At 49.4% G+C, this 23,560-nt stretch overlaps 2 protein-coding genes across 2 annotated transcripts; one reads left to right on the top strand and one right to left on the bottom strand.

Annotated features, from left to right (window-relative positions):
* Window positions 1-8,999: 8,999 nt before the first annotated feature.
* On the bottom strand, window positions 9,000-15,314 carry LOC144118391 (uncharacterized). Its single transcript, XM_077651339.1, has 2 exons — window positions 14,949-15,314; window positions 9,000-9,088 (listed from the first exon to the last, which is right to left on the bottom strand). Exons 1-2 carry the CDS (start codon window positions 15,240-15,242, stop codon window positions 9,011-9,013), a joined length of 372 nt encoding a protein of 123 aa, XP_077507465.1. The 5' UTR covers window positions 15,243-15,314; the 3' UTR covers window positions 9,000-9,010.
* Window positions 15,315-19,409: 4,095 nt separating this feature from the next.
* On the top strand, window positions 19,410-21,773 carry LOC144118390 (uncharacterized). The gene is made up of 2 exons (XM_077651338.1): window positions 19,410-19,840; window positions 21,664-21,773. Exons 1-2 carry the CDS (start codon window positions 19,547-19,549, stop codon window positions 21,739-21,741), a joined length of 372 nt encoding a protein of 123 aa, XP_077507464.1. The 5' UTR covers window positions 19,410-19,546; the 3' UTR covers window positions 21,742-21,773.
* The last annotated feature ends 1,787 nt before the right edge of the window (window positions 21,774-23,560 follow it).

Here is a 23,560-nt window from a genome sequence, read left to right as displayed (position 1 = left end):
CAGCATCGACGATGTTTTTCCCACGCGTCGTACGTCGAGCACGGTGGTCCCGCGTGAGCGGATGTATTGGCCCGTCTGAAGAGCTTCCGGTGCCACGTGGTCCGGAATTTCGTGCATTACGCCCCGTCTGTCGTGCTCTGTGAAAGGTATGTAGGCGTTCACGTCATGAGGCTACTGAGGGAGGTGGGCCGGCGGTGGAACCGCGAACGTGTCTATGTCAAGTGGACTATGAACAATCGGTCCATCAGCAACCTCTTCGACTACCTCAGCGCAACGGGTCTTCACGCCTTGTTTTAACTTTCAATCTCCCGCATTACTTTCCTTTTTTTTCAAATTATGCATCATGGCACACTTTTCAAATAAAAAAATATAATCGAAGTGCTGTGCTTTTATAATCGAAGTGCTATGCTTTTTTACATCACTGGCTCTCTTGTATTCGCTTCCTTCATCTTTCTAGTCCAAACGCGTTGGCTAAGTGGTTAGGGCACTCAGCTACTAATCCGGTGTAGACGGGTTCGAACCCGACCACGGCGGCCGCGTTTCGATGGAGGCGAAACGCAAAGGCGCCCGTGTGCTGCGCGATGTCAGTGCATATTAAAGATCCACAGGTGGTCGAAATTATTCCGGAGTCCTCCACTGCGGCACATCTCTCTTCCTTCTTTCACTCCCTACTTTATCCATTCCCCTGCGGCGCGGTTCAGGTGCCCCAACGATATATAAGACAGATACTGCGCCATTTCCTTTCCCTCAAAACCAATTATTATTATTATTATTGAGCCACCACGGGGGGTAGCAGTAGTAGTAAGTGGTTTTATTAAAATAATAATAAAAAGGAAGGGAAATATTTTTGCTAACCCCGGTATCTGCCATCGATACTGAAGCACCTGAGCTGGGGCAGCGGAAATAAAGGATAGCAAGCAGAATGGAGAAATGAAATGAGAGGTGAGGGGACAGGACGAAGGGATAGGGGGAGAGGTAATGTAAGCAAACTAATTACACAATAACAAATGTGTCCACGTTGTGCGCGTGATTAGTTCATGATGGAGCAATAAAAACACAGCACAGAGCTCTATGTTGAATACAATTGGAGTGGTGCTTCCAGTTCTTAATCGTCGACGGTAGAACTCGCGGAGCGTTTGGTCACTCCGTGCAACTACCTGGCGGAGAACAGACTGGACGTCAAGCCCGTCCGCTTTCCCGCGATGCCGACGATCTCTCGCTGTAACTCCGAGACAGCAGGCCAGGGCGCGCAGAAGCCGTAGGGTGTGGGCCTTGAGTTTAATGCTCATACTCGAGCAGCGCCGCGCCCATTCGTGAGCGCGGGTGAGAGCGCATACGCCGCAGCAGCGAGCCGCAGTGCGGTGCGCGGTGAAGACGGTCGATGTTTGGGCGGTTCCCCAGACGGGACGTCAAGTCCGTCTGTTCGAGGAATGCGCAGAGGCTCACCAAGGATCGCTCACGGGTGCGTGCACCGCCCTGCTGCCACAACAGCATCTCGAGGGAATATGGTAGTATGGCCAGCCCCTATATAGGCCGCAAGCATATCGCGACGAGCATTGTCGAGCACGGCACAGTGAAAGAGCAGGTGCTCTAGTGTTTCCACTACATTGCATCCGTCACACACATCACTCGCCGGGATTCCGTGACGCTCCCGTCCTTCCTCGGGCAACACGCAGCCAATGCGCGCGCGGAGTATCATTCCACGTTCCGACCACGTACAAGCGCGACTGCTGGTGATGCTGTTAATGCGCTCACCTCCTGCGATGCGTGGGTTGGGGTGCTGCTTTCGGAGATGTTCTTGGATGACCGCACGCACGCCATTCGGCACAAGGGGCAGATTGCTGGGAGCTAGTTGATGTGCGCTGGTTGCGAGGTCGTCAACTTCTTCGTTGCCGGCGATGCCGCAGTGACCGGGCACCCACTGTGCACGCACGGCGCATGTTCTCTGCTGGAGGCACTCGATGCGCGAACGAATACCCCGCACTAGTGGATACCGCGGCAGTTGTACTGCAGGCGGCTGAGGGCGCCGCGGGAGTCGCACAGCAGAGCAATCCTGGGCGGCGGAGCCCAGTGGTGATCAGGAGATCCAGCCGGAGCCGGATCCCTAACAACTCCGCCGTGGTGGAGGAGCCCAGAAAGGTTGCGTGTTGCTCGCTGTGCAGTCGCAGGGCAGGGATGGTAGACGCCGCTGCAAGGGAGCAGCTTTCGCGGGCCACTGAGCCGTCGGTGTACACGAGGAGGTGCTCCTGGTGTTCCTGGTGGCCGACTGCTGCACAGCACATAGGGGTGCACTCCGCTTTCCCGCGATGCCGACTATCTCTCGCTGTAACTCCGAGAAAGCAGGCCAGGGCGCGCAGGAGCCGTAGGGTGTGGGCCTTGAGTCTAATGTTCATACTCGAGAAGCGCCGCGCCCATTCGTGAGCGCGGGTGAGAGCGCATACACCGCAGCAGCGAGCCGCAGTCCGGTGCGCGGTGAAGACGGTCGATGTTTGGGCGGTTCCCCAGAAACCAACTTAGAAGTGGGCGCCTTCGCGTTTCGCCTGAATCGACACCCTCCCCTCCCCAGTCGGGCTCGAACCCAGGTACCCCGTATGAGTAGCCGAGCGCCCTAACCACTGGGCCACCGAGGGGGGGTTCCCCAAAAACCAATTTGGAAATGGTTTTAACCCCACTTGGTGGCTCAGCGGTTGGGGCTCTCGGCTACTGATCCAGAATTCCCGGATTCGAACCCGACCGCGGCGGCTACATTTTTTTGGCGACAAAACGCTAAGGCTCCCGTGTGCTGTGCGATGTCAGTCAACAATAAAGATCCCCAGGTGGTGGAAATTATTCCGGAGCCCTCCACTACGGCAACTCTTTCATCTTTCACTCCCTCCTTTATCCTTTCCCTCACGGCGCGGTTCAGGCGTCCAACGATATATGAGACAGATACTGCGCCATTTCCTTTCCCAAAAAACCAATTATGGTTTATGAGGAACCCGCCGCGGTGGCTCAGTGGTTAGGGCGCTCTGCTACTGATCCGGTATACCCGGTTTCGAGCCCGACTTGGGCGGCCGCGTTTCGATGCAGAGGAAACGCAAAGGCGCCCCCTGTGTGATGTCAGTGCACGTTAAAGATTCCCAAGGTAGTCGAAATTATTCTGGAGCCCTCTATTACGGCACCTCTTTCTTGCCTTCTTCTCTCAGTCTCTCCTTTATTCCTTCCCTTACGGCGAGGTTCAGGTGTCCGCCTAGATGTGAGACGGATACTGCACCATTAGCTTTCCCTGACAACTGATTTTGAATTCTTTTTAAGTGAATCAAGCCAGATCGCAAAATGATGTGTGGGCAGTGCATAGAGTCTCTACCTCGGAGGCTCGGATTGAGCGTACTTACACGAGCAGTTACTTGTGTGCTTATGACAAACACTTGCTTGAAACCCAGCTGCAGCAGGACCTCGGCTGCGATGGCAGCGGTTAAAGATGAACGAATTGAAGTGGGTACGACTCAATGCTTGAGTGCATGACTGATCGCAAGTACGCAACTTTCAGTACGTCAATCAGCCGTTGGAAAGAAAACGCAGTCAAAGTTTGTGCGTGCTTTGCCTTTCACTGTTGCTATTCCGTTTTTGACCTTCGCTAGTCTGGTTATTCTTGATGTCCGAGTAAGGTTTGTTTTCTGTACTGTTAGAATGTAACGATGAGCTGGAAACTTTGTGCCTCTCATTGTAATTAGTGCGAAAGAAACACACCGAGGCAGGCTCCCGTATATACATTTTTGCACATACAGCTTTTACGACATTCTTATTTGCGTTTTTATAGCGGGAGCATTTCGGGAGCGTGAGTCGAGCATTTCGGGGTACACGGGAGATGTCAGTTGTGCGCATGCGCCTTTATCATGGTACATGGGAGAGGCCAGTTTGCGCATGCGCCGTTAACATGGCAACCGGGGAGGAGGAGTAGGTGCGCCGCGTGCTTCGTCGCCGCCGTCGCCGCTCTTTCTTCCAGCGTTCCTCCTTTATCCCTTCTCTTACGGCGCGGTTCTGGTGTCCGCCGATATGTAAGACAGATACTGTGCCATTTCCTTTGCCCCAAAGCCAAATTAATCTTACGACTGCTGTCCGCCGTGTCGGTCTCCGCGGCAGGCGTTGCATGGATCACACCTACCGTTCCGCTGTACGCGTCAGAGTGTTCCGGCATTTTATGAAAATTTGGTTTTGGGGGAATGTAAATGGCGCAATATCTGTCTCACTGTACCGGCGGACTCCTGAGCCACCTGTAAGGGAAGGGTTAAAGGAGGGAGTGAAAGAAGAAAGGAAGGAAGAGGTGCCGTAGTGGAGGGCTCCGGAATAATTTCGACCACCTGGGGATCTTTAAGTTGCACTGACATCGCACAGCACACGGGCGCCTTAGCGTTTTTCCTCCATAAAAGCGCAGCCGCCGCGGTCGGTTTCGAACCCGGGAACACCGGATCAGTTGTCGAGCGCCCTAACCACTGAGCCACCGCGGCGGTGCATCCAACCCTGCCCGAATCCGGCGCACGGATATCTCATCCTGCCGAGCAAGACTACGGGGGAGAGGGTGCGAACACGGAGGAATTAGAGCGCGTGTTCTCTGGCGCAGAACTTCGGAATCGGAAACATGGGACAGGAGCGGATCTGCGGGAAGAGGGGAAGGTGGCGGATCGTCTGATGTATGAAGATGAGTCATAGCATCCGCTTGAATGTTTTGTTGATCCTGGGCTTGGCCGCGAATCTAGTGTATGCGCACAGGACATGGATACTTTGCGCAGAGCACATGAATTGATTGTGAAATCTAGAATGTCCATCGAACAACCTTAAGCTGTTTAAGGGCGGCGCGGGAGTCGGTGTAAATATGAACTGTATTGAATGTTGGAACGAGCGGAAGGGAAGCAATGACATTATAAATGGCTTGAAGTTCCAATGCCAGGGGAGTGCATGCATCCGCAGTATACGTCGCGCCAGAGTTGAGATGCGGATGAGATGGACTGTACACAGCAGTAACTCCCGTCTCTGCAGAATGTGATGCATCCGTGTATAATATGCACCCTTCAGGCAGATACGCTGTTGATACCGACGGGGAAACAGTGGGGCGACTGTCAGTGAGCTGGCAATATGACCACGGAGGAAGTGTATTTAAACAATGAAGTCGTTTTCGAGCTCTATTTGCCACCCGTGTATTAAGTTGGGCGAATTCCTGTAGCACAGGTATGGGTGGTTAACGAGGCTGATTCTTGCTTCTGCAGTACCTCAAAAACTAAAGCTGACTTAAGTATACATGACGAATTGGCTATATCGGACTAACTGGAGGGCGGAGTTTTTTATAATTGGGCTAATTAGGCGTACTCGCTGTTTAGAAAGAGATTCAAGAACTGTACGGAGGCAAATTTATTGTTTGCTCTATGTGCTTTTTGCTTCCCGAAGAACTTGTATCTCGCTTCAGGCTCCGGAAGCAAAACTAAGCTAACTGTGTACTCATCTATCAACGAACACATATCGCGAATGAGAAAGGTATCCGACTTCAATGTTTTGTGTTTTTCTGCCAGAAAAACAACCACTTTCGGCTCGTAGACTTTCAAAACTCTTGCCGAACGAAGTACGACTAAATCTTCGAAAATGCATCTCTTCGCCTCACTGCCTTTCATTTACTTTCGCTATCTCGACTTCTTTGCGACCGTGTCATCATACTCATTATTTTTCTCTATTATCTCGTCAGTTTATCTGACTGGTCGTTTTATTTATGCTTTCATTGTAGTAGCTTCCAATTTGTAGAGGTATTTTGCTCAACGTTTCGACTCGATGCCCCTTTTCTGTTTCTTTCTAAAACAGCTCAAGCCACAGTTTTTCTGGAGGGCACAATTTAAAAACTTGGCCTTAGTTTTTTAGCCGTGGTTACGGTGACTAACGTTGCCATTGTTTACAATTCGAAAACCTGAAGTCAGTAAGGCAAGCATTGGAAGAAGTAAACAAATAGAAGGATGCACTGCTCACGTTAATTATTAATCACCGGAAGTATTGTCCTCCCCACTCCCCCCCCCCCCCCTCGTTTTTCTATAAACAAAGAAATGAACGCATCAGTGGTATCGTGAACACGATATTGTTTTTTATATTCCATTCCCAGTGTTTCTTTTTAAGATTTAATTAAAAATGACGTTAAGCATTATTTTTGTTTTGTGAGCTACAAATCTACACGGCTCGCTTTTCATTCCTATTATCTTTTATTTTAGTATGAAGATTTGAGCAAGCAGATAATAAAAGAGTTTGCTATGCAACCCTGATATTGCTCGCAAACTTTAAATTTCTGCTTCTTCTATTGTTCTTCATATTCTTTGTTTGCCGCCTCATAAGCGTCGTTTTACGTAATCTCGTTTCATTGGGATTGCAAGAGATGGCAAGCGTAGCAGAATTCGCAGAGAAGGTTGAGTGGGCGGATGAGATTAGGAAGTTTGCAGGCATTGGGTGGGCACAGCTGGCACAGGACAGGGTTAATTGGAGAGACATGGGAGAGGCCTTTGCCTGCAGCTGGCGCAGTCAGGCTGATGATGATCTCATTGTGGGCCCTACTTCTCGCTGCTAATAAAATCACAAAATCTCGCACGCTTTCCTCCAATTCCATTGCTTTTATCGGTCATCTGGAGCACTCGTGCACAACAGTGAAAGCAAAGCTAGAAGGAACTGCGACATAGAGTATATTGTAGCGGTGTCCCTAGTGAAATAAAAAAATCATCAGACTGTCAACGACTTACGATATGACGAAGGCAGCCAGCTTATTGGGCAGCCTATATAAATATTTTGCGATCGTTCTATCTATTTTCCTATGTTCTAAGTGTGTAGTGATGCGGTCATAGTTTGTGTCTTTCTTTTTGCATTTCACCGCTATTAAAGCTCTACTGATACAACTCATGGGCACCTCGATAGCGCTATCCTCCTTTCAAAGCAACGCTATAACTTTGCTTTCATCTTGATGCCGTTTCCAAGAAGGAAAGACAATGGCCTGATTATTTACATGCGGTATACAGCTTCTTCCAGCATGTGAATTTTCTCCGGCCTTCTGCTTTCAACCTTCCCACTGGCGTAATATTGTGTTTCATTTCTCTCCGGCGTTCATACTTAAGCAAAAATGACAGATTTTGAGTCCTTTAATGTTAAGCCCCGCATAAATTTGATTTTTACTACACTCATCCGTTAGGACGCTCGACTACTGATCCGGACTTCCCGGGTTCGAACCCGACCGCGGCTACTGCGTTTTTATGGAGGAAAAACGCTAAGGCGCCCGTGTGCTGTGCGATGTCAGTGCACGTTAAAGATCCCCAGGTGGTCTAAATTATGCCGGAGTCCTCCACTACGGCACCTATTCTTCCTTTCTTCTTTCACACCCTACTTTATCCCTTCCCTTACGGCGCGGTTCAGGTGTCCAAAGATATATGAGACAGATACTGCGCCATTTCCTTTCCCCAAAAAACCAATAACCTACTCTCATCCGTTGATTCTCTTTGCTGAGATACGGTTTCATTCTCATGTAATGAATCTTAATACCTAATTATTAATATAAATTCTGCACTTTCATCCTTGTGGCATTTTTTCTGACAATCAGAATGGGTTCTACGTTAGAGATTTGTGCACTGCGGAACACACGCGAATGAGCGGCGACAATGATTTTTGTTCCTGCATAGAGTTCCTGCTTTGGTAACATGTCACAGTCGAAACTTAAAACTACAACTTTGGCTCAGCCTATGATCGCATGCAGGGGAAGTTGTAATCATCCAATTTGTCACATAAAAATGTATTGCAGATGTAGATACCCGCATGGCCGGCAGTAAAGAAAAAAAATGACTCTCCCGAAGTGGCAGCTGCCATGCACACCGATGTTTTCACAGATGTTGCACAATGCCGCTGGCATACCATATCGTAATCCAGCCATCCATACTAGCAGCAAATGATATTGGCTGTACAGCTTGCACCTCATTTAAGCATACAGAAAACAAGGCGTTCGTAGTGAGCTTCGCAGGTGATTTCACTGACGAAAAAGCACTCGTTCCGCCCATAATCTGACTACACTGGGACTTGTCACTGTGCTTTGAAGCTTACTGCTTGCACAGGAAATTAACCGTGGTGTAAGAACAGAAAAGCTTCAATTTTCTTGAATCGACAACATATTGCATACAAGGTACATTATTTGTACCCATTATGTTCCTTCTTGCATCAGCTCCATGAAAATATCCCGAAGAGGATGGTAGCTCTAACACCTCACCCTTTATTTTGGTACAATGTATACCTTCAATACCGATTATGCACCTGCATCTTCTTGTCACTCGTCAGACACGCCCGAGTTCAACAGAGGAGAAAGACAACCTACCGCAGGTGGTCAGTATTTCACTCATATCTGATAACAAAGCGCTACCTCTTACTCTCAGGCCACAACAAATGTTGTGTGCAGCCTCATCACAAAACAAAAGCCACGCCGTGTGGTTCGAGGGTCCTCGATACTAACCTGCCATGCTCTTCAACACGTAAGAGCGAGCAGAGAGTTACTTAACGCGCTTCTTTAAAAAAGCCAGCATTTAGAGGAAGCCATCGTATAATGACGCCGGACAAAACGAAGTGGAATTGATTCATGCGAGTAACGAGAGCAACTCGAGGCTTACCATAATTATTTCATTTTATTCACCGTTAGCGAAATGGCAGGTCCCATAGCCTCCCTGAGGTTGAGCAGGCAGGAACCCAACAGACAGCCATTAATTATCGGAGGCCGCCATGCCGCTTCATGATATCGTCTCAAACTTCGAATATAAATTCTTTACGGCCAGGAACAGGCAGCCCCTGCCTGACGAATATAAGAAAAGCGTCGGTCTGCGTACGGGCCAACGCTGCGTTGTAGTAAGCCATCAGTTTTCCGCCAGTGGCGCTGAGCTGACGGTGCAACGGCTTGTCGGGGCTGCAGCCTGAAGCCAGGTGAGCCACTGCCTCTCCGGGTGTGTTGCACCCGGACGCATCGGATAACCCCGGAAGTCCGCTACTTCTGCTGGTGCTGTCGGACCAGGAATGAAAGCCCCGAGACCTTGCAGCCTCGCTCGGAATTCCAGCACCGTTTCTGCAACCGGAAGAAAGAAAGACGGTGAATCGCTTTCCTTCACAGATGCTGGGGACGCAGGCGATGAGCACGGAACAAAGCACGAGTATAGACAGTGGCTAAATGTATGCTTGCATTGCTCGGAACACTGGTTTGGCATTGAGTTATAGGGCCCGGTGCCCCAGTCTTGCCTTTGGTGTGATAACGCTTCTCGTAGTCTTCCGAAGGCTCAGAGTTCTGCCAGATGCTGCCAACAAGGTGACGCTCTTTCTGTTAGCAGAAAAAAAACCTTTATTCTGCAACTAGAGAAGGAATTTGCAGTCCGAGGAGCTGTAAAGAAATTGGTTATGAGGAAAGTAAAATTAAGGAAAGGCGCGGTGACTCTGTGCGCGCGCGCACGCATGTGTGCGTGCGTGCGTGTGTGCGTGCGTGTGTGTGTGCGCGCGCGCGCGTGTGTGTGTGTGAGTGTGTGTGTGTGTGTGTGTGTGTGCGTGCGTGTGCGTGTGCGCGCGTGTGCGCGTGCGTGCGTGTGTGCGTGCGTGCGTGTGTGTGTGTGTGTGCGTGCATGCGCGCGCGTGTGAAGAAGCGTATTACAAAAATACAAGTAAAATGATTTCATGCAGCCAGACTCGGCATTTGTATGTAAGAGGAAATGGCGCAGAAAGTGTCTCACTCCGCGGTGGATACATAAAACACGCCTTAAGAGAAGGGAGGAAGGTTGGAGTTGAAAAAAAGATGTGCCGTAGTGGACGTCTCCGGAATAATTTGAAGTACGAAATCCTTTTTATGTTCTGCCTCCACTGAAACGTGGCCGCCGTGGCTGCTATCGAACCCGTGTCCATCGGCTCACTATCAGAGCGCACACACCATCGAGCCACCGGCGCGGGCTCTCTTTTGAACTTCGCCTTCAGTTGTTCGCGATCTGCATGCGCGCCCCGGAAGAAAAACACTAAGCTCTGGCTCACGGGTGCTGCGGGACTACCTTCTGTTCCGCACAGCAATGTCCAAATGGCTCGCGTCTCAGGTGCCTGGCACCTAAGCGCCACCTCCCAAGCGGCTCCTGCTCACTCCCAACCGCATTACTTTTCTGAACTTCCTCTTAGCACACATCTGTGCACCTGAAACTACATTTCATACATCACGAGTCGGCGGCCGCGTTTCGATGCGGGCTAAGCGCAAAGGGCGTCCATGTGCTGATGTCAGTGCACGCTAAAGACGTCCAGGTGGTCTAAATTATTCCGGAGCCTTCCACTCCGGCATTGCTTTCTCTTTCCTCTTGCACTCCTACCTTCTGCCCTTCCTCCACGGCGCGGTTGAGGTGTCCCCCAAAAGTACAGTTACCGCGTCATTTCATTAGATGCTCTCTTAGTGCCGAGAACACGTGGTCACTTTCTCGTGCCTTGGACCACTCGGCCTTTAAACAAGTGCGGAGTAACACGCTGTTATTTCTTAATACGAACGCATTAGATGGCTATGCCACCTGTTTCGTGTCAGCAAGACTTTTTCCGCACGATTACATCTTTCTGTGAAGAAAAAAGTGCAACAATTTGGTTGCATAGTGTGTGATCAAAGCTCGCTGTGTGAAAAGTGTGGTATAATTAGTTAATCAAGAAAACGCGATAATTACACATCGACGTCACAACAGCCACGGAAGACGACATAGCTTTTCCGCACGATTGTGTCGTTGTATAAAGATGTATGTGCAAAACTTCGGTTGTGTTAGCTACGCGTGTGATGAAAAGTCTGTGTTAGTGCTTGATGAGATCTTCCTGTGGGAAGTATTTGGTTGATGAATTGCAATGAATAGCAGTTTGACGAAATAATATTAATTAATTGAAAAACCACAGTGAAAGCAATACAAATTAAAAGCAATAAAAATAAAATCAAAAATAAAAAAAAACGAAACAGATTGCCTACTGGTGTCGTGAAAAAATCCCGCGCTCTAGAAAGTTCCAAGCTTTCCCATTCGTCAACATAAGCAGACCTAATTTTTTTTCGTGCAGTGTACTAGCGCATCTTTCACAGCATTGCATCTGACGTATGATTAGCTATAACTCGGACACAGCTTTACGTAGCTATGCAGTGGAGGCTATGCAATGAGAGTTTTACGACACGCGTCTTGCCTTTCACTCGCTCAGATCTCTCATCTCTAAAAAGAGCGCACCAACTCTCAGATATATCGGTGGGCACCCGAACCAATTTTGAGGAAAGGAAATGGCGTAGTAACTGCTTCTCATATATTGATGGACACCCGAACCACGCCATAAGGAGTTTGGCCTCTGGCTCACTTGAAGGTTGAAACCGCAAGAACCGCGAATATTACCTCTACCCAAGAACATGAACCCGCAAACCCAACAGGGTCGGCGGGAAGCAAGAGCCAGAGCTCTGCATCGACGCTTGCAGAGTCTTCAAGACGTCATCTACGTCGATGCAGCCAACTATCAGGACAGCCCCCACAGATTCGCCATGTGTGGGGTATCTCATCCTCAGGACCCGGACCCGGCCACTCCACTCATGGCCGCTACAGTATTTACCAAGAACGCGGAAACCGCGGAAGAAGCTGCAATTGCAGCTGCTATCGCCTTTACGGACTCTACAACCATCGTTAGCGATTCCAAATATGCCATTTCGAACTTTGCCAAAGGCCGCATCTCACTCACGGCCAGAAATATCCTGGAAAATGTTAAAGACACATCCCCCCTCCGAGACATTGACCTGGTATGGGTACCGGCGCACGCCGGAAACCCCGGAAACGAGGCCGCCAACGCACAAGCTCGAGTTAAAGCCGGCCGAGCAGTAGACGGTCCGAACCCGGAGGAAACCGGTGATGCGCTAACCTCCTATCAGGACCACACCACCCATTTTAGACTCGCACGTAGGCAGTTCCCGCCGCCGCACCCCTCCCTGTCAAGGGAGCAGCAGGTGGCGTGGAGAAGACTACAAACCGACTCTTTCCCCAACCCGAATGTGTACTCGCACATATTTATTACAACCTCCAGCCCTAACTGCCGCTTCTGCGGTGCAAAAGCTACTTTAGACCACATAATCTGGGACTGTAAAGCACATCCCCCGCCCCCAGATCTCATGGCTGCTCCCTCACCTGACGCGCGGCTTTCAGTAAAGGTCAGCGACGACCGAGGCACTCAAGTAAAGGCTGTCGAATGGGCCTGTGCGGTACGAGACCTACATGGTCTGGACCTCACTTACTGACCACGAATCTACACTTTCTTTCAATAAAGTTTTTACTCACTCACTCACTACCGCGTCATTTCTTTAGATGCTCTCTTAGTGCCGAGAACACGCGGTCACTTTCTCGTGCCTTAGACCACTCGGCCTTTAAACAAGTGCGGAGTAACACGCTGTTATTTCTTAATACGAACGCATTAGATGGCTATGCCACGTGTTTCGTGCCAGCAAGACTTTTCTGCACGATTACATCTTTCTGTGAAGAAAAAAGTGCAAAAATTTGGTTGCATAGTGTGTGATCAAAGCTCGCTGTGTGAAAAGTGTGGTATAATTAGTTAATCAAGAAAACGCGATAATTACACATCGACGTCACAACAGCCACGGAAGACGACATAGCTTCTCCGCACGATTGTGTCGTTGTATAAAGATGTATGTGAAAAACTTCGGTTGTGTTAGCTACGCGTGTGATGAGACCTCGCATTGGGAAAAATTGGTCAATGTGGTATAATTAAGTAAATAATGAAAATTACACTTTGAGATCACAATAGCCCATGTTTATGTCCTGTGTTTCGAATCAGCAAAACTTTCTCTGCACGATTACGTCGTTCTGCGACTATAAATGTGGAAAAGTCTGTGTTAGTGCGTGATGAGATTTATCTGTGGGAAGTATTTGGTTGATGAATTGTAATGAATAGCAGTTCGACGACACAATATTAATTAATTGAAAGACCACAGTGAGAGCAATACAAATTAAAACCAATAAAAATAAAAGCAAAAATAACAATACGAAACAGATTGCCTACTGGTGTGAAAAAATCCCGCGTTCTAGACAGTTCCAAGCTTTCCCATTCGTCCACATAAGCAGACCTAATTTTTTTTCGTGCAGTGTACTAGCGCATCTTTCACATCATTGCATCTGACGTATGATTAGCTATAACTCGGAGACAGCTTTAGGTAGCTATGCAGTGGAGGCTATGCAATGAGAGTTTTACTACACGCGTCTTGTCTTTCACTCGCTCACATCGCTCATCTCTAAAAAGAGCGCGCCAACTCTAAGATATATCGGTGGGCACCCGAACCGATTTTGAGGAAAGGAAATGGCGTAGTAACTGCTTCACATATATTGATGGACACCCGAACCACGCCATAAGGAGCTTGGCCTCTGGCTCACTTGAAGGTTGAAACCGCAAGAACCGCGAAATCATTACGAGGTAGCTTAGAGAAGGTTTCGCTTCAAAACCAAAGGTGTCCGAAATTTGGCCGGAGGCCTCATCTACTACTATCAATCTCTTTTCCACTAACCGACGGAGTTCTCTTTCTTGCTTCACTCACACCTTCCTCCGTTACCTCACGTCGCGGTTGAAGTGGCAACCTAAGTGAGACAATCAAGGCGTCATTTGCTTTCCTAAAACAAACCGACTAATAACCGACGGTGTGGTCTCGATGTAACACGCCAGTAGCAAAGGTAATGATTTGCCTTTCCTCGAAATAATTTTGCCTTTTTGCAAACCCCACACTCCAAATAGGTTTAAGGGTCGGCTTAAGGAGGTTTATCGTCGTCCCAAAGCGACTCAGGCTATGAGGGACGCCAGAATGAAGGGCTCCGGAAATTTATACCACCTGGAGTTGTTTAACTTGCAATAACAACGCAGAGTAGACGGGCCTCTAGAATTTCGCCCCCATCGGAATTCGACCGTCGCGGCCGCTATCGAACATGCGTGTTTTGGGACACTAGCCCAGCGCAAAAACCACTGAGTCGCCGCGGTGGCCCACACACCATATAAACCACACACAAGTAATTGTACGCTTCAGCTAACCGGTCTATATTTAAGGCCCTGGTAAAGTGATCCAAGGTACTGAAGGTCAGATTTAACGTCCACAAGCTAAACATACACAGATATATAGTGAATGAGGCTTAGTTGAAGACTTTAGATTAACTTGTCACGTAGCGCTATTGCAGACACGGACGCAAAGAAACAAAACAGGACGTGCGCTAGATAATTTAGCGCACGTCCTGTTTGTCTCCCAGCGTCCGTGTCTGTTTAGCGCGATCTGGAAAGTGAACAGTCTCCCACTCGCTCAAGGTTTCATTCTGACAAACTAAACTTCGGCCACCTGGGGCTATCTAACGTGCGCTTATATCGTACAGCACATGTGCGTTCTTGCACTAGTCTCAGGTGAAATCAAATAAACCACACTCGTCATTGTACGCTTGAGTTAACCTATCTATAATTAAGGCCCTGGTGAAGTGATTCATGACACTGGGGGTCAGATTTAACGTACACAAGATAAACATATAGAGCGAAGAAGGCTTAGTTCAACCCTTTAGAATAATTTGTCACATAGCGCTAAAGACACGGACGTAGGGAGACGGACGGGCACTAAATAGCGCTCATCCTGTTTGTCTCCTAGCGTCCGTGTCTGTTTAGCGCTATGTGGAAGTGAACCGTTAACAAGTAGCCCAAGCATCCATTCTGGAAACTTTAGATTAATTTCGGCCAACTGGGGCTATCTAACGTGCGCTTGCATCGCACTGAACACAGGCGTTCTTGCACTGCGTCCCCGCTGAAACGCTACCGCCATGGTCAGGATAGAATACGCGACATGTGCTCAGCGCCTGAACAACGCGACTACCGAGCCAGCACAGTGGGCGACGTCAAGACGTAGCCACAAAATTCCAATATTCGTCCCTTACGTGTCGTGGCGCCAGGTCCTGTCTGGAGAAGACGATGTCGGCGACATCTTGCTGGCGGGAGGCCTGCGCGTCCAGCGCGCATCTGTAGCGCATCCTATAACGCTGAGCGTAGCAGCCGGTGCAGGTGACGTGGCAGCAGGGGAGCATCGCCATGTGCGAGCAAACTCGGACGCAGCAGCCGCAGTACTCGCTCCAAGACAGGGGCTCCAGGAAGCACACCAACCGCCAGTACAGGTCATCCTCGAAGCCATGCAGTGCGCAAGCGGCGTCCGCTCTTTCCTCCTCCGAAGCCATCTCATCGGCCGTCGAAGCTGAATACGCTGACCTCCGCCCAGAGCCGCCTCAACACACCAGCCTGTCGATGCACAGCAGTGGAACGCAATCTCGGCTGCGCAGTCTCAAAGAGGGGCAGCTTTTGGTGACGTTCAGCAGTTGCAAAGGGTCGCGGTCGAATTAGGTAGAGAGAACCAGTGATTACGTGTCTGCAATCACGTGCGCTCGAGGTGGAATGATAGCGCGTGCGGTTCGCAGCACGTGAGAAGGAAAATAAAATGCATAGAAGCATTGAGATATGACACTCAATCTTCTCGGAGGTAGACGCAATCTCGCGGTGCTCCTCAAAGTTGCCTGCGCGTTTTTTTTTCGATAATAAGGCGAAAGCCTTAATAAGCTCATGACTCGCTAACGGCGAAAATTGCCCTCATGTACCCTGTCTAGTACGACCCAAACTGCCATAAATGTGGTGAAAGGGCCCCATACGACCACATTCTTTCCGCCTCCGGCGAAGTTGATACGCCCCCCTTTCTCCCGAGCAGTGGGAGGCCGTGCTGATCAGCTCGGACCCTAACCTTCAAGCACGGGCAATCGAGCGGGCCAATGAGGTCGCCGCCATCCATGGCCTAGCAGCTATCTAGTATGTCTTCTGCAAACTGCTATCGACGCAATAAATGTTTTACAATCCAATAATTGGTTTTTTGGGAAAAGGAAATGGCGCAGTATCTGTCTCATAAATCGTTGGACTCGTGAACCGCGCCGTCAGAGAAGGGATAAGGGAGGGAGTGAAAGAGGAAAGGAAGAAGGTGGTGCCGTAGTGGAGGGCTCCTGAATAATTTCGACCACCTGGGGATCTTTAACGTGCACTGACATCGCACAGCACACGGGCGCCTTAGCGTTTTTCCTCCAAAAAAAACGCAGCCGCCACGGTCGGGTTCGAACCCGGGAATAATAATAATAATAATTGGTTTTGGGGGGAAAGGAAATGGCGCAGTATCTGTCTCATATATCGTTGGACACCTGAACCGCGCCGTAAGGGAAGGGATAAAGGAGGGAGTGAAAGAAGAAAGGAAGAGAGAGAGTTGCCGTAGTGGAGGGCTCCGGAATAATTTCGACCACCTGGGGATCTTTAACGTGCACTGACATCGCACAGCACACGAGCGCCTTAGCGTTTTTCCTCCATAAAAACGCAGCCGCCGCGGTCGGGTTCGAACCCGGGAACTCTGGATCAGTAGCCGAGCGCCCTAACCCCTGAGCCACCGCGGCGGAGCCGAACCCGGGAACTCAGGATCAGCATTTTACAATTCAATGAAATCGGTTTTGGGGACAGGAAAAGGCGCAGAATCTGTCGCGCATATCGGCGGACACCTAAAGTGCGCCGCAAGAGAAGGAATAAAGGAGGGAGCGAAAGAAGAAAGGAAGAAACAGAGGCCGAAGTGGAGAGATCCCTAATAATTTCGACCTACTGGGAATAGTTAATGTGCACTGATATCGCAGAGCACACGGGTGCCTTTTGGGTTTCGCCTCCATCGAACCGCTGCCGCCGCGGTTGGTTTCTGAGCGCAGAAAAGTGTCACACTATAGCTGTCAATCAAATGTGGTTGAGGTGCCAACCGAGATTTCGAGGTCTGAGGGCTACTCGTCCTTTCCTCAAAAACCTTTCCTTTCATAAAAAGACATGCTTTCGAATTCCTCGACGTAAAGAGAGAAGTGTCTTCACAGTAAATAGTGATCCGGTTATGGGGTTTTATGGGGTTTAATGTCCCAAAGCAACTCAGCCTATGAGGGACCCGACCGCTGCGGCAGCGTTTCTATGGAGGAGAAATGCAAATGCGCCTGTATGCTTTGTGATGCCAGTGCACGTTAAAGATCCCCAGGTGGCCGAAATTATTCCGGAGACCTCCACTACGGCACTGTCCTTCTTTTAGTTCCTCCTTTATCACTTTTGTTACGGCGCGCTTCAGGTGTCCGCCGATATGTGAGAGAGATACTGCGCCATTTCCTTTCGACAGAAAACAATTTTCAAGAAATGATGGTGATGATGATGATATGAATTTTTATGGCGCAAGGGCATCTGTGGCCAAAGAGCTCCATCTCACAAGGCCCCGCCGCGGTGGCTCAGTGGTTAGCGCGCTCGACTACTGATCCGGAGTTCCCGGGTTCGAACCCGACCGCGGCGGCTGCGTTTTTATGGAGGAAAAACGCTAAGGCGCCCGTGTGCTGTGCGATGTCAGTGCGCGTTAAAGATCCCCAGGTGGCCGAAATTATGCCGGAGCCCTCCACTACGGCACCTATTCTACCTTTCTTCTTTCACTCCCTCCTTATCCCTTCCCTTACGGCGCGGTTCAGGTGTCCAAAGATATATGAGACAGATACTGCGCCATTTCCTTTCCCCAAAAAAACCAATTATACCATCTCACAAGGTATCTTCTTCTACTGAAGTTGGGGTCGCAGAAACGTTTCCTAAGCATTTCACTATAAAAAAATCGAGCACCAGATCAGGGGAAAGCTTGTACCCATAGCATCACCGGTTGGTACCCGGCGGCACTGAGGCCCGAACCCCACACCTCCCGCATGCGAGGCCGGAGCTCGGATAACTAGGCCACCGCTGCGGTCACCGTTGAAGAGAGCTTGCAAATAACAGTATACATACATATATCCCAACTACCACAAAAAGCCTCCCAAGCGTGATTACCTTTCACGATTTGCGAGCTCTTCAAACATTCGAGCACGCGCCTTCATTGAAAATCAAATACACTTTACATGAATAGGGAGAACACAAAACAAGAAGTACCGTTTAAAGTAATGTGTACACAGCAAATGCTTTGTTCTTATCCATAGCATGCAAAACCTTGGAAAGCCGACTGGAAGCGCCGTGATCTGAAAATGAAATATAAGGAGAGTGCTGCGCTTTACGCATCGTTCCGCAGAACTGCCAGCCACACTTTCTTCAGAACGGAATTCGATGCCGTTTCTTTACTCGCTTCGATGCAAACAGCATAGGGTTTCGCGTGTACCTATTCAAAAGAATCGCGACGGCAACAACGAAGCGCTGACATACGGCCTGATTTACAGGTGCCGTTCGACGGCATCGGCTCGCCGCGATGTGCATCTCGCGTTCAGCAGCACTCGCTTCTAGATGAAGCAGTGCGGGTCCGGTTGATCCGAAATTTATGCGCATACTTCAAACTCAAGGTCTGACCAAAGGGTATCCGAGGACACAGTTTTCTGTAACGGATCTTGTTCGAGTCGATAAGAATGCGCCGGTTTGGGCCGTTTCGAGTCTCCACGTCGAATATATTCTATATGCCATTAATCTTGGGTTCCCATCCTTAAACCTGCATTTCTATCTGCAAAAATACAATTCGACTCTACTAAACCTCAGTTTTTAATAGCCATAAGAAAGAATTACAATACCCTAGTGCTTAACACGAAAAATGCAGCGAGAAGCTCTCCTCGCGGGGCATTCCCACTGGTGGTTGACTTATATCAGTGTGCACCCGAACCGCGCCGTAAGGGAAGGGATAAAGGAAGAACTGAAAGGAAAATGAGCTGTAGTGGAGGGCTCCGGAATAATTTCGACCGCCTGGGGATCTCTAACTTGCACTGACATCGCACAGCACACGGGCGCATTTTGTGTTTTACCTCCATCGAAGCGCGGGCGCAGCGGTGGGGTTCTAAGCCAGGTACTCCGGTCAGTATCATCTTCGTCTTTTGAGCCCAACTGCAGAGCGTTGTAGTTTATCTAAGGCGGCCCCTAGTGTCAGTGCACGCCCTACCAAGGTCGGCCTCGAGGGAGGCGCGCGCTTCTTCCTCCCTCCTCTTTCCAGTTTCTCTTTCCTTTTTATTTTTCTCCTTCCTCTCTCTTTCTCTTTTTCTCACTTCTCTTTTCTTCTTTTTTTCTTTTTTCTTTCCTAAGAAGATTAGCTCACGCTCTCGAGAGCGGCCGTGTCCCTACTCGCGTGGCGTTTGAAATTGTGAGAACGCTAATATTTCTATCTAAAAAAAAAAAAAAAACATCCGACAGCTCTGCCCCACGGTTCGCTGAGCTCCGGTGTTGCTGGTTGTCTCGATGCATTTTTTTTCTTCTTGCGTGCTCTCATCTGCACGCGCTATGAGTCCACCTCGAGCGCTCGTGAGATCAGACACGTAATCACTGTTTCTCTGTCCCTATTTCGGCGGTGCTTCGCCTGGAAGGAGTCAACGTCATCAGAAGCTGCTCCTCTTTGAGACTGCGCCGCCGAGACTCTGTTCCACTTCTCTGCATCGATAACTTTGTGTGCCGAGGTGGCAGTGGACTGAGTTCTGCGTCGACGACAGAGGAGATGGCTTCGCAGGCGGAAAGAGCGGACGCCGCTTGCGCACTGCATGGCTTCGAGGATGGCGTGGACTGGCGTTTGGCGTGCTTCCTGGAGCCCCTGTCTTGGAGCCAGTACTGCGGCTGCTGCGTCCGAGTTTGCTCGCACATGGCGATGCTCCCCTGCTGCCACGTCACCTGCACCGGCTGCAACGCTCAGTGTTCCAGGACGCGCTACGGATGCGTGCTGGACACGCATGCCTCCTGCCAGCAAGATGTCGCCGTCAGGATTCTCTCCAGAGAGCACCTGGCGCCACGACACGTAAGAGACGAACATTGGAATTTTTTGGCTATGTCTTGATGTCGCCCACTGTGGTGGCTCGGTAGTCGCGTCCATCGGGCGCTGAGCACATGTTGCGGACTGCATCCCGACAATGGCGGCAGCTGTTTGGTGGAGGCGTTGTGCAAGAACGCCCGTTTGCTAGCTGTGCGATGTAAGCGCACGTTAAAAAGCCCCAGGTGGCCGAAATTATACTGGAGGCTTTAACCAATACTCCCTTGTAGTACATGTGTAGCCTGCAGACGTCGAACCTGAGCGCCAGTGTTTTGGCGCTGACGCAAGGAGCTAGATCACCTCAAGCGTGCGATGGCTTCGGTGTGGTTCATTAAGAGCGTGGCTTCAGTAAAAATGAAGATGAAAAATTGGTTTCGTGGAAACAAGCATAGTTACTATCTTTTCTTCTCGATGCATTACGTATGAACCACACCATCGGTTTGCGATGGAGGATGGTTTGGTTAGGTTTATGGTGGTTTAACGCCTCCAAGTGACTCATTTTATGAGGGACGCCGAATTGGAGAACTCGTGAAATGTCGACCACCCGGTGTTCTTTCACGTGCACTGACATCGCACAGTAGACGGGTCTCTAGAGTTCTGCCTTCATCGAAATTCTGCGGCCATGGCCGGTATTGAACCGGCGTCTTTCGTGTCAATAGCTACGGCGGCGGCTGGCGAAGGAGGAGGGAGTGAATTATAAAGGCGGGCAGCGTAGTTGAGGCATCCGTCAAAACTTTGGCCACGTATCTCTTTTTTAAGTTTGTAATAACGACCGCATTACATGGGCCTGTTTGAGATAAAAATAGCATGAATGGTTCTATTAAGATCAGGAAGGTAGTAACTGTGCAAATGGCATGCTTTCTGTTTCCATTTCGTTCTCACTTCCAGCCGAACGATTAGTACTGTTGTTTCGCGCCTGAAATTATTAACTGCACTGTGCCCATTTTTTCAGATAATAATCACCAACTGTAATGCGTGCGAGCTGTGGAATAAACCATGGCCTCAGCGTTGCAGTCAGAACACGAGCGCTTTGAAAGCCTGGGCAAACTCGATGAGTCGAGCGCTTGATCGCCAATACTCCCCTGTCAAAGTCTCTGCGAGCGATACCAATGTAGTCTTTATTCCAAGCACCAAGCTGCTTTAATCACCTTTACCGCTGGCAATAGAAGTGGGTTGAACGGCGTTAATTTGTTGATGGTTTTTGGTTTCATGAGGTTCAATATCCCACAGTGACTGGGGCTGTGAGGGACGCTGTAGGTGAGAGCCCCGTATCATTTCGATCACGTGCCGTTCTTTAACTGCACTGACATCGCACAGTACACGGACCTCAAGAATTTCGTCTCCATCGAAATGTATCGGAGGACGTAGTTCGATGGAGGCGAATTCTAGAGGCCCGAGCACTCTGCATTGAGAGAACGCTTGAGCCGTGGGTTATAGAAATGACACGGAGTCCTAATTTTCGGCGTCCCTCACAGCCTGAGTGGCTTTGAGACATTACTCCTCATGAAGCGAAACCAATCAAAATTGCTGGTGGATTAGCTTTGCTAAGCATTAAGTGGTGTGCCAAAACACGGATTTTTTGCAGGTAGACACCATGCCACGTATCTCAAAGCGTGATTTAGGTGTGCAACGGCCCAGGGAGCACGTTATGCGTATTTCATTTCGTCAAAATCAACGGAGCCTGAACCTTCCGCTGGTTTTTAGAAAAGGAGGGGTTGACTGTTGGATTCCTTCATATATTTGTCAAACGAGCGCCTCATTTCCCTTACCTTTTCAAGTGACTCAGCGTTATTCTTTTTTTCCGGTTGCAGATAGGGTGCTGGAATGCCGAGCCAGGCTGCAAGAGCTCGAGACTTTCATTCCTGGTCCGACAGCACCAGCGCAAGTAGCGGGCTTACGGGGTTATCCGATGCCTCCGGGTGCAACTCACCCGGAGAGGCCGTGGCTCACCTGGCTTCGGGCTGCAACGCCGTAAAGCCGCTGCGCCGCCGGCTCAGCACCAGTGCCGAGAAGCTCATGGCTGCATACAACGCAGCGGTGGTCTGTACGCAGACCATCGCTTTTCTGATAATTTTCCTCGTTAAGCGGTCAGGCAGGGGCTGCCTGTTTTTTGCCGTAATTAATTATTTTTGAATTTTGAGACGGTAACACGATGCCGCGTGGCGGGCACCGATAATTGGCGGCGGTATGATGGGTTCATGGGTGCTAAAAAGCTGCGAAGCTATTGGTGCCCGCCATTTCGCGAATGGAGAATAAATTGGAATAATTATGGTAAGACTGTAGTTGCTCTCTTTACTGGCACCCACATGCAAGAGTGCTGCGGTGCGCTCACCTTTTTCTGCTGTTTGAATCTACGATCACCCTGTGTCATTACTGGCTTTTTTAAGAGCCACGTAAAGTACCTTTCTGCTCTCTCTGACTGTCTGGTGATACGAACACCTTCATCTTGTTTCTCACATGCAACACAGTGTTACTGAATCATCTTGCGATAATCTGACGTGGGCGCGGATAAACTGTGAGGGTCGAAATAGACTTACACCATGCGCTGTTCTGTTTGCTGGCTCCTCTTGCAATGATTTTCGTGTTTCCGCTAAGCGGGGTAAGTGCGCATTGGAACGAGAAAACTGGCACTTCTTTGGATATAAGAGATCGCCCTATTCGACAGCAAGAACCTCCAGAAATGGGTGCACCATTGGAGCCTGACGTAAGGCAGAGTTGTATGCGCCTGTTTTATTCCCAATAGTACTTTATGCCTGCCGTGCTTTTTGAACCGCTGCCGGGTAGAAGACCCGCGAACATGGCCTCAGAAGTCCGTGTGATGCCATTGCAGGTCAATGAAAGAAAATTAAGCTAGTTTATGTTCATAAAGTAGCGCGGTCTAATGAACAAGAGGATAGCTTCAATGAAAATCCTATTAAAAGCTAGAAAAGCTAAAAAAAGTTAAGCGAATCATTTAGGCGAACTTCTATTCATTTCTAAACGATGATCATAGAGTTCTCAGTATTGACATCTCGCGTTCAAATAAAACATTCCTGTTTATTAAATTCTGTTTCATTAGTAACGTCTGGTGCCGAATAGACATCAACATAGCCAGAAAGAGCCTCAGAACGGCGGCTGCGTTTTTATGGAGACAAAACGCTATGGCTCCCGTATGCTGTGCGATGTCAGTGCACGTTAAAGATCGCCAGGTGGTCGAAATTATTCCGGAGCCCTCCACTATGGCAACTCTTTCTTCATTTCTTCTTTCACTCCCTCCTTTATCCTTTCCCTTAAGGTGCGGCTCAGGTGTCCAATGATATATGAGACAGATACTGCGCCGTTTTCTTTCCAAAAAACCAATTATTTTTTTTTGGGAACCCGCCGTGGTGGCTCAGTGGTCAGGGCGATCTGCTATTGATCCGGGGTACCCCGGTTTGAGCCAGACTGGGGCGGCCGCGTTTCGATGCAGGAGAAACGTAAAGGCGCCCCCTGTGTGATGTCAGCGCACGTTAAAGATTCCCAAGGTAGTCGAAATTGTTCTGGAGCCCTCTATTACGGCACCTCTTTCTTGCCTTTTTCTCTCAGTCTCTACTTTATTCCTTCCCTTACGGCGCGGTTCAGATGTCCGCCTATATTTGAGACGGATACTGCACCATTAGCTTTCCCTGACAACTGATTTTGAATTCTTTTTAAGTGAATCAAGCCAGATCGCAAAACGATCTGTGGGCA

The sequence above is a fragment of the Amblyomma americanum genome, chromosome 2 (genome assembly GCF_052857255.1).
Source record: "Amblyomma americanum isolate KBUSLIRL-KWMA chromosome 2, ASM5285725v1, whole genome shotgun sequence".
In the NCBI taxonomy this organism is placed as follows: Eukaryota; Metazoa; Arthropoda; class Arachnida; order Ixodida; family Ixodidae; genus Amblyomma; species Amblyomma americanum.
The sequence above is the reverse complement of the archived record's forward strand: the minus strand, read 5'-3'. Positions and strand labels throughout refer to the sequence as shown.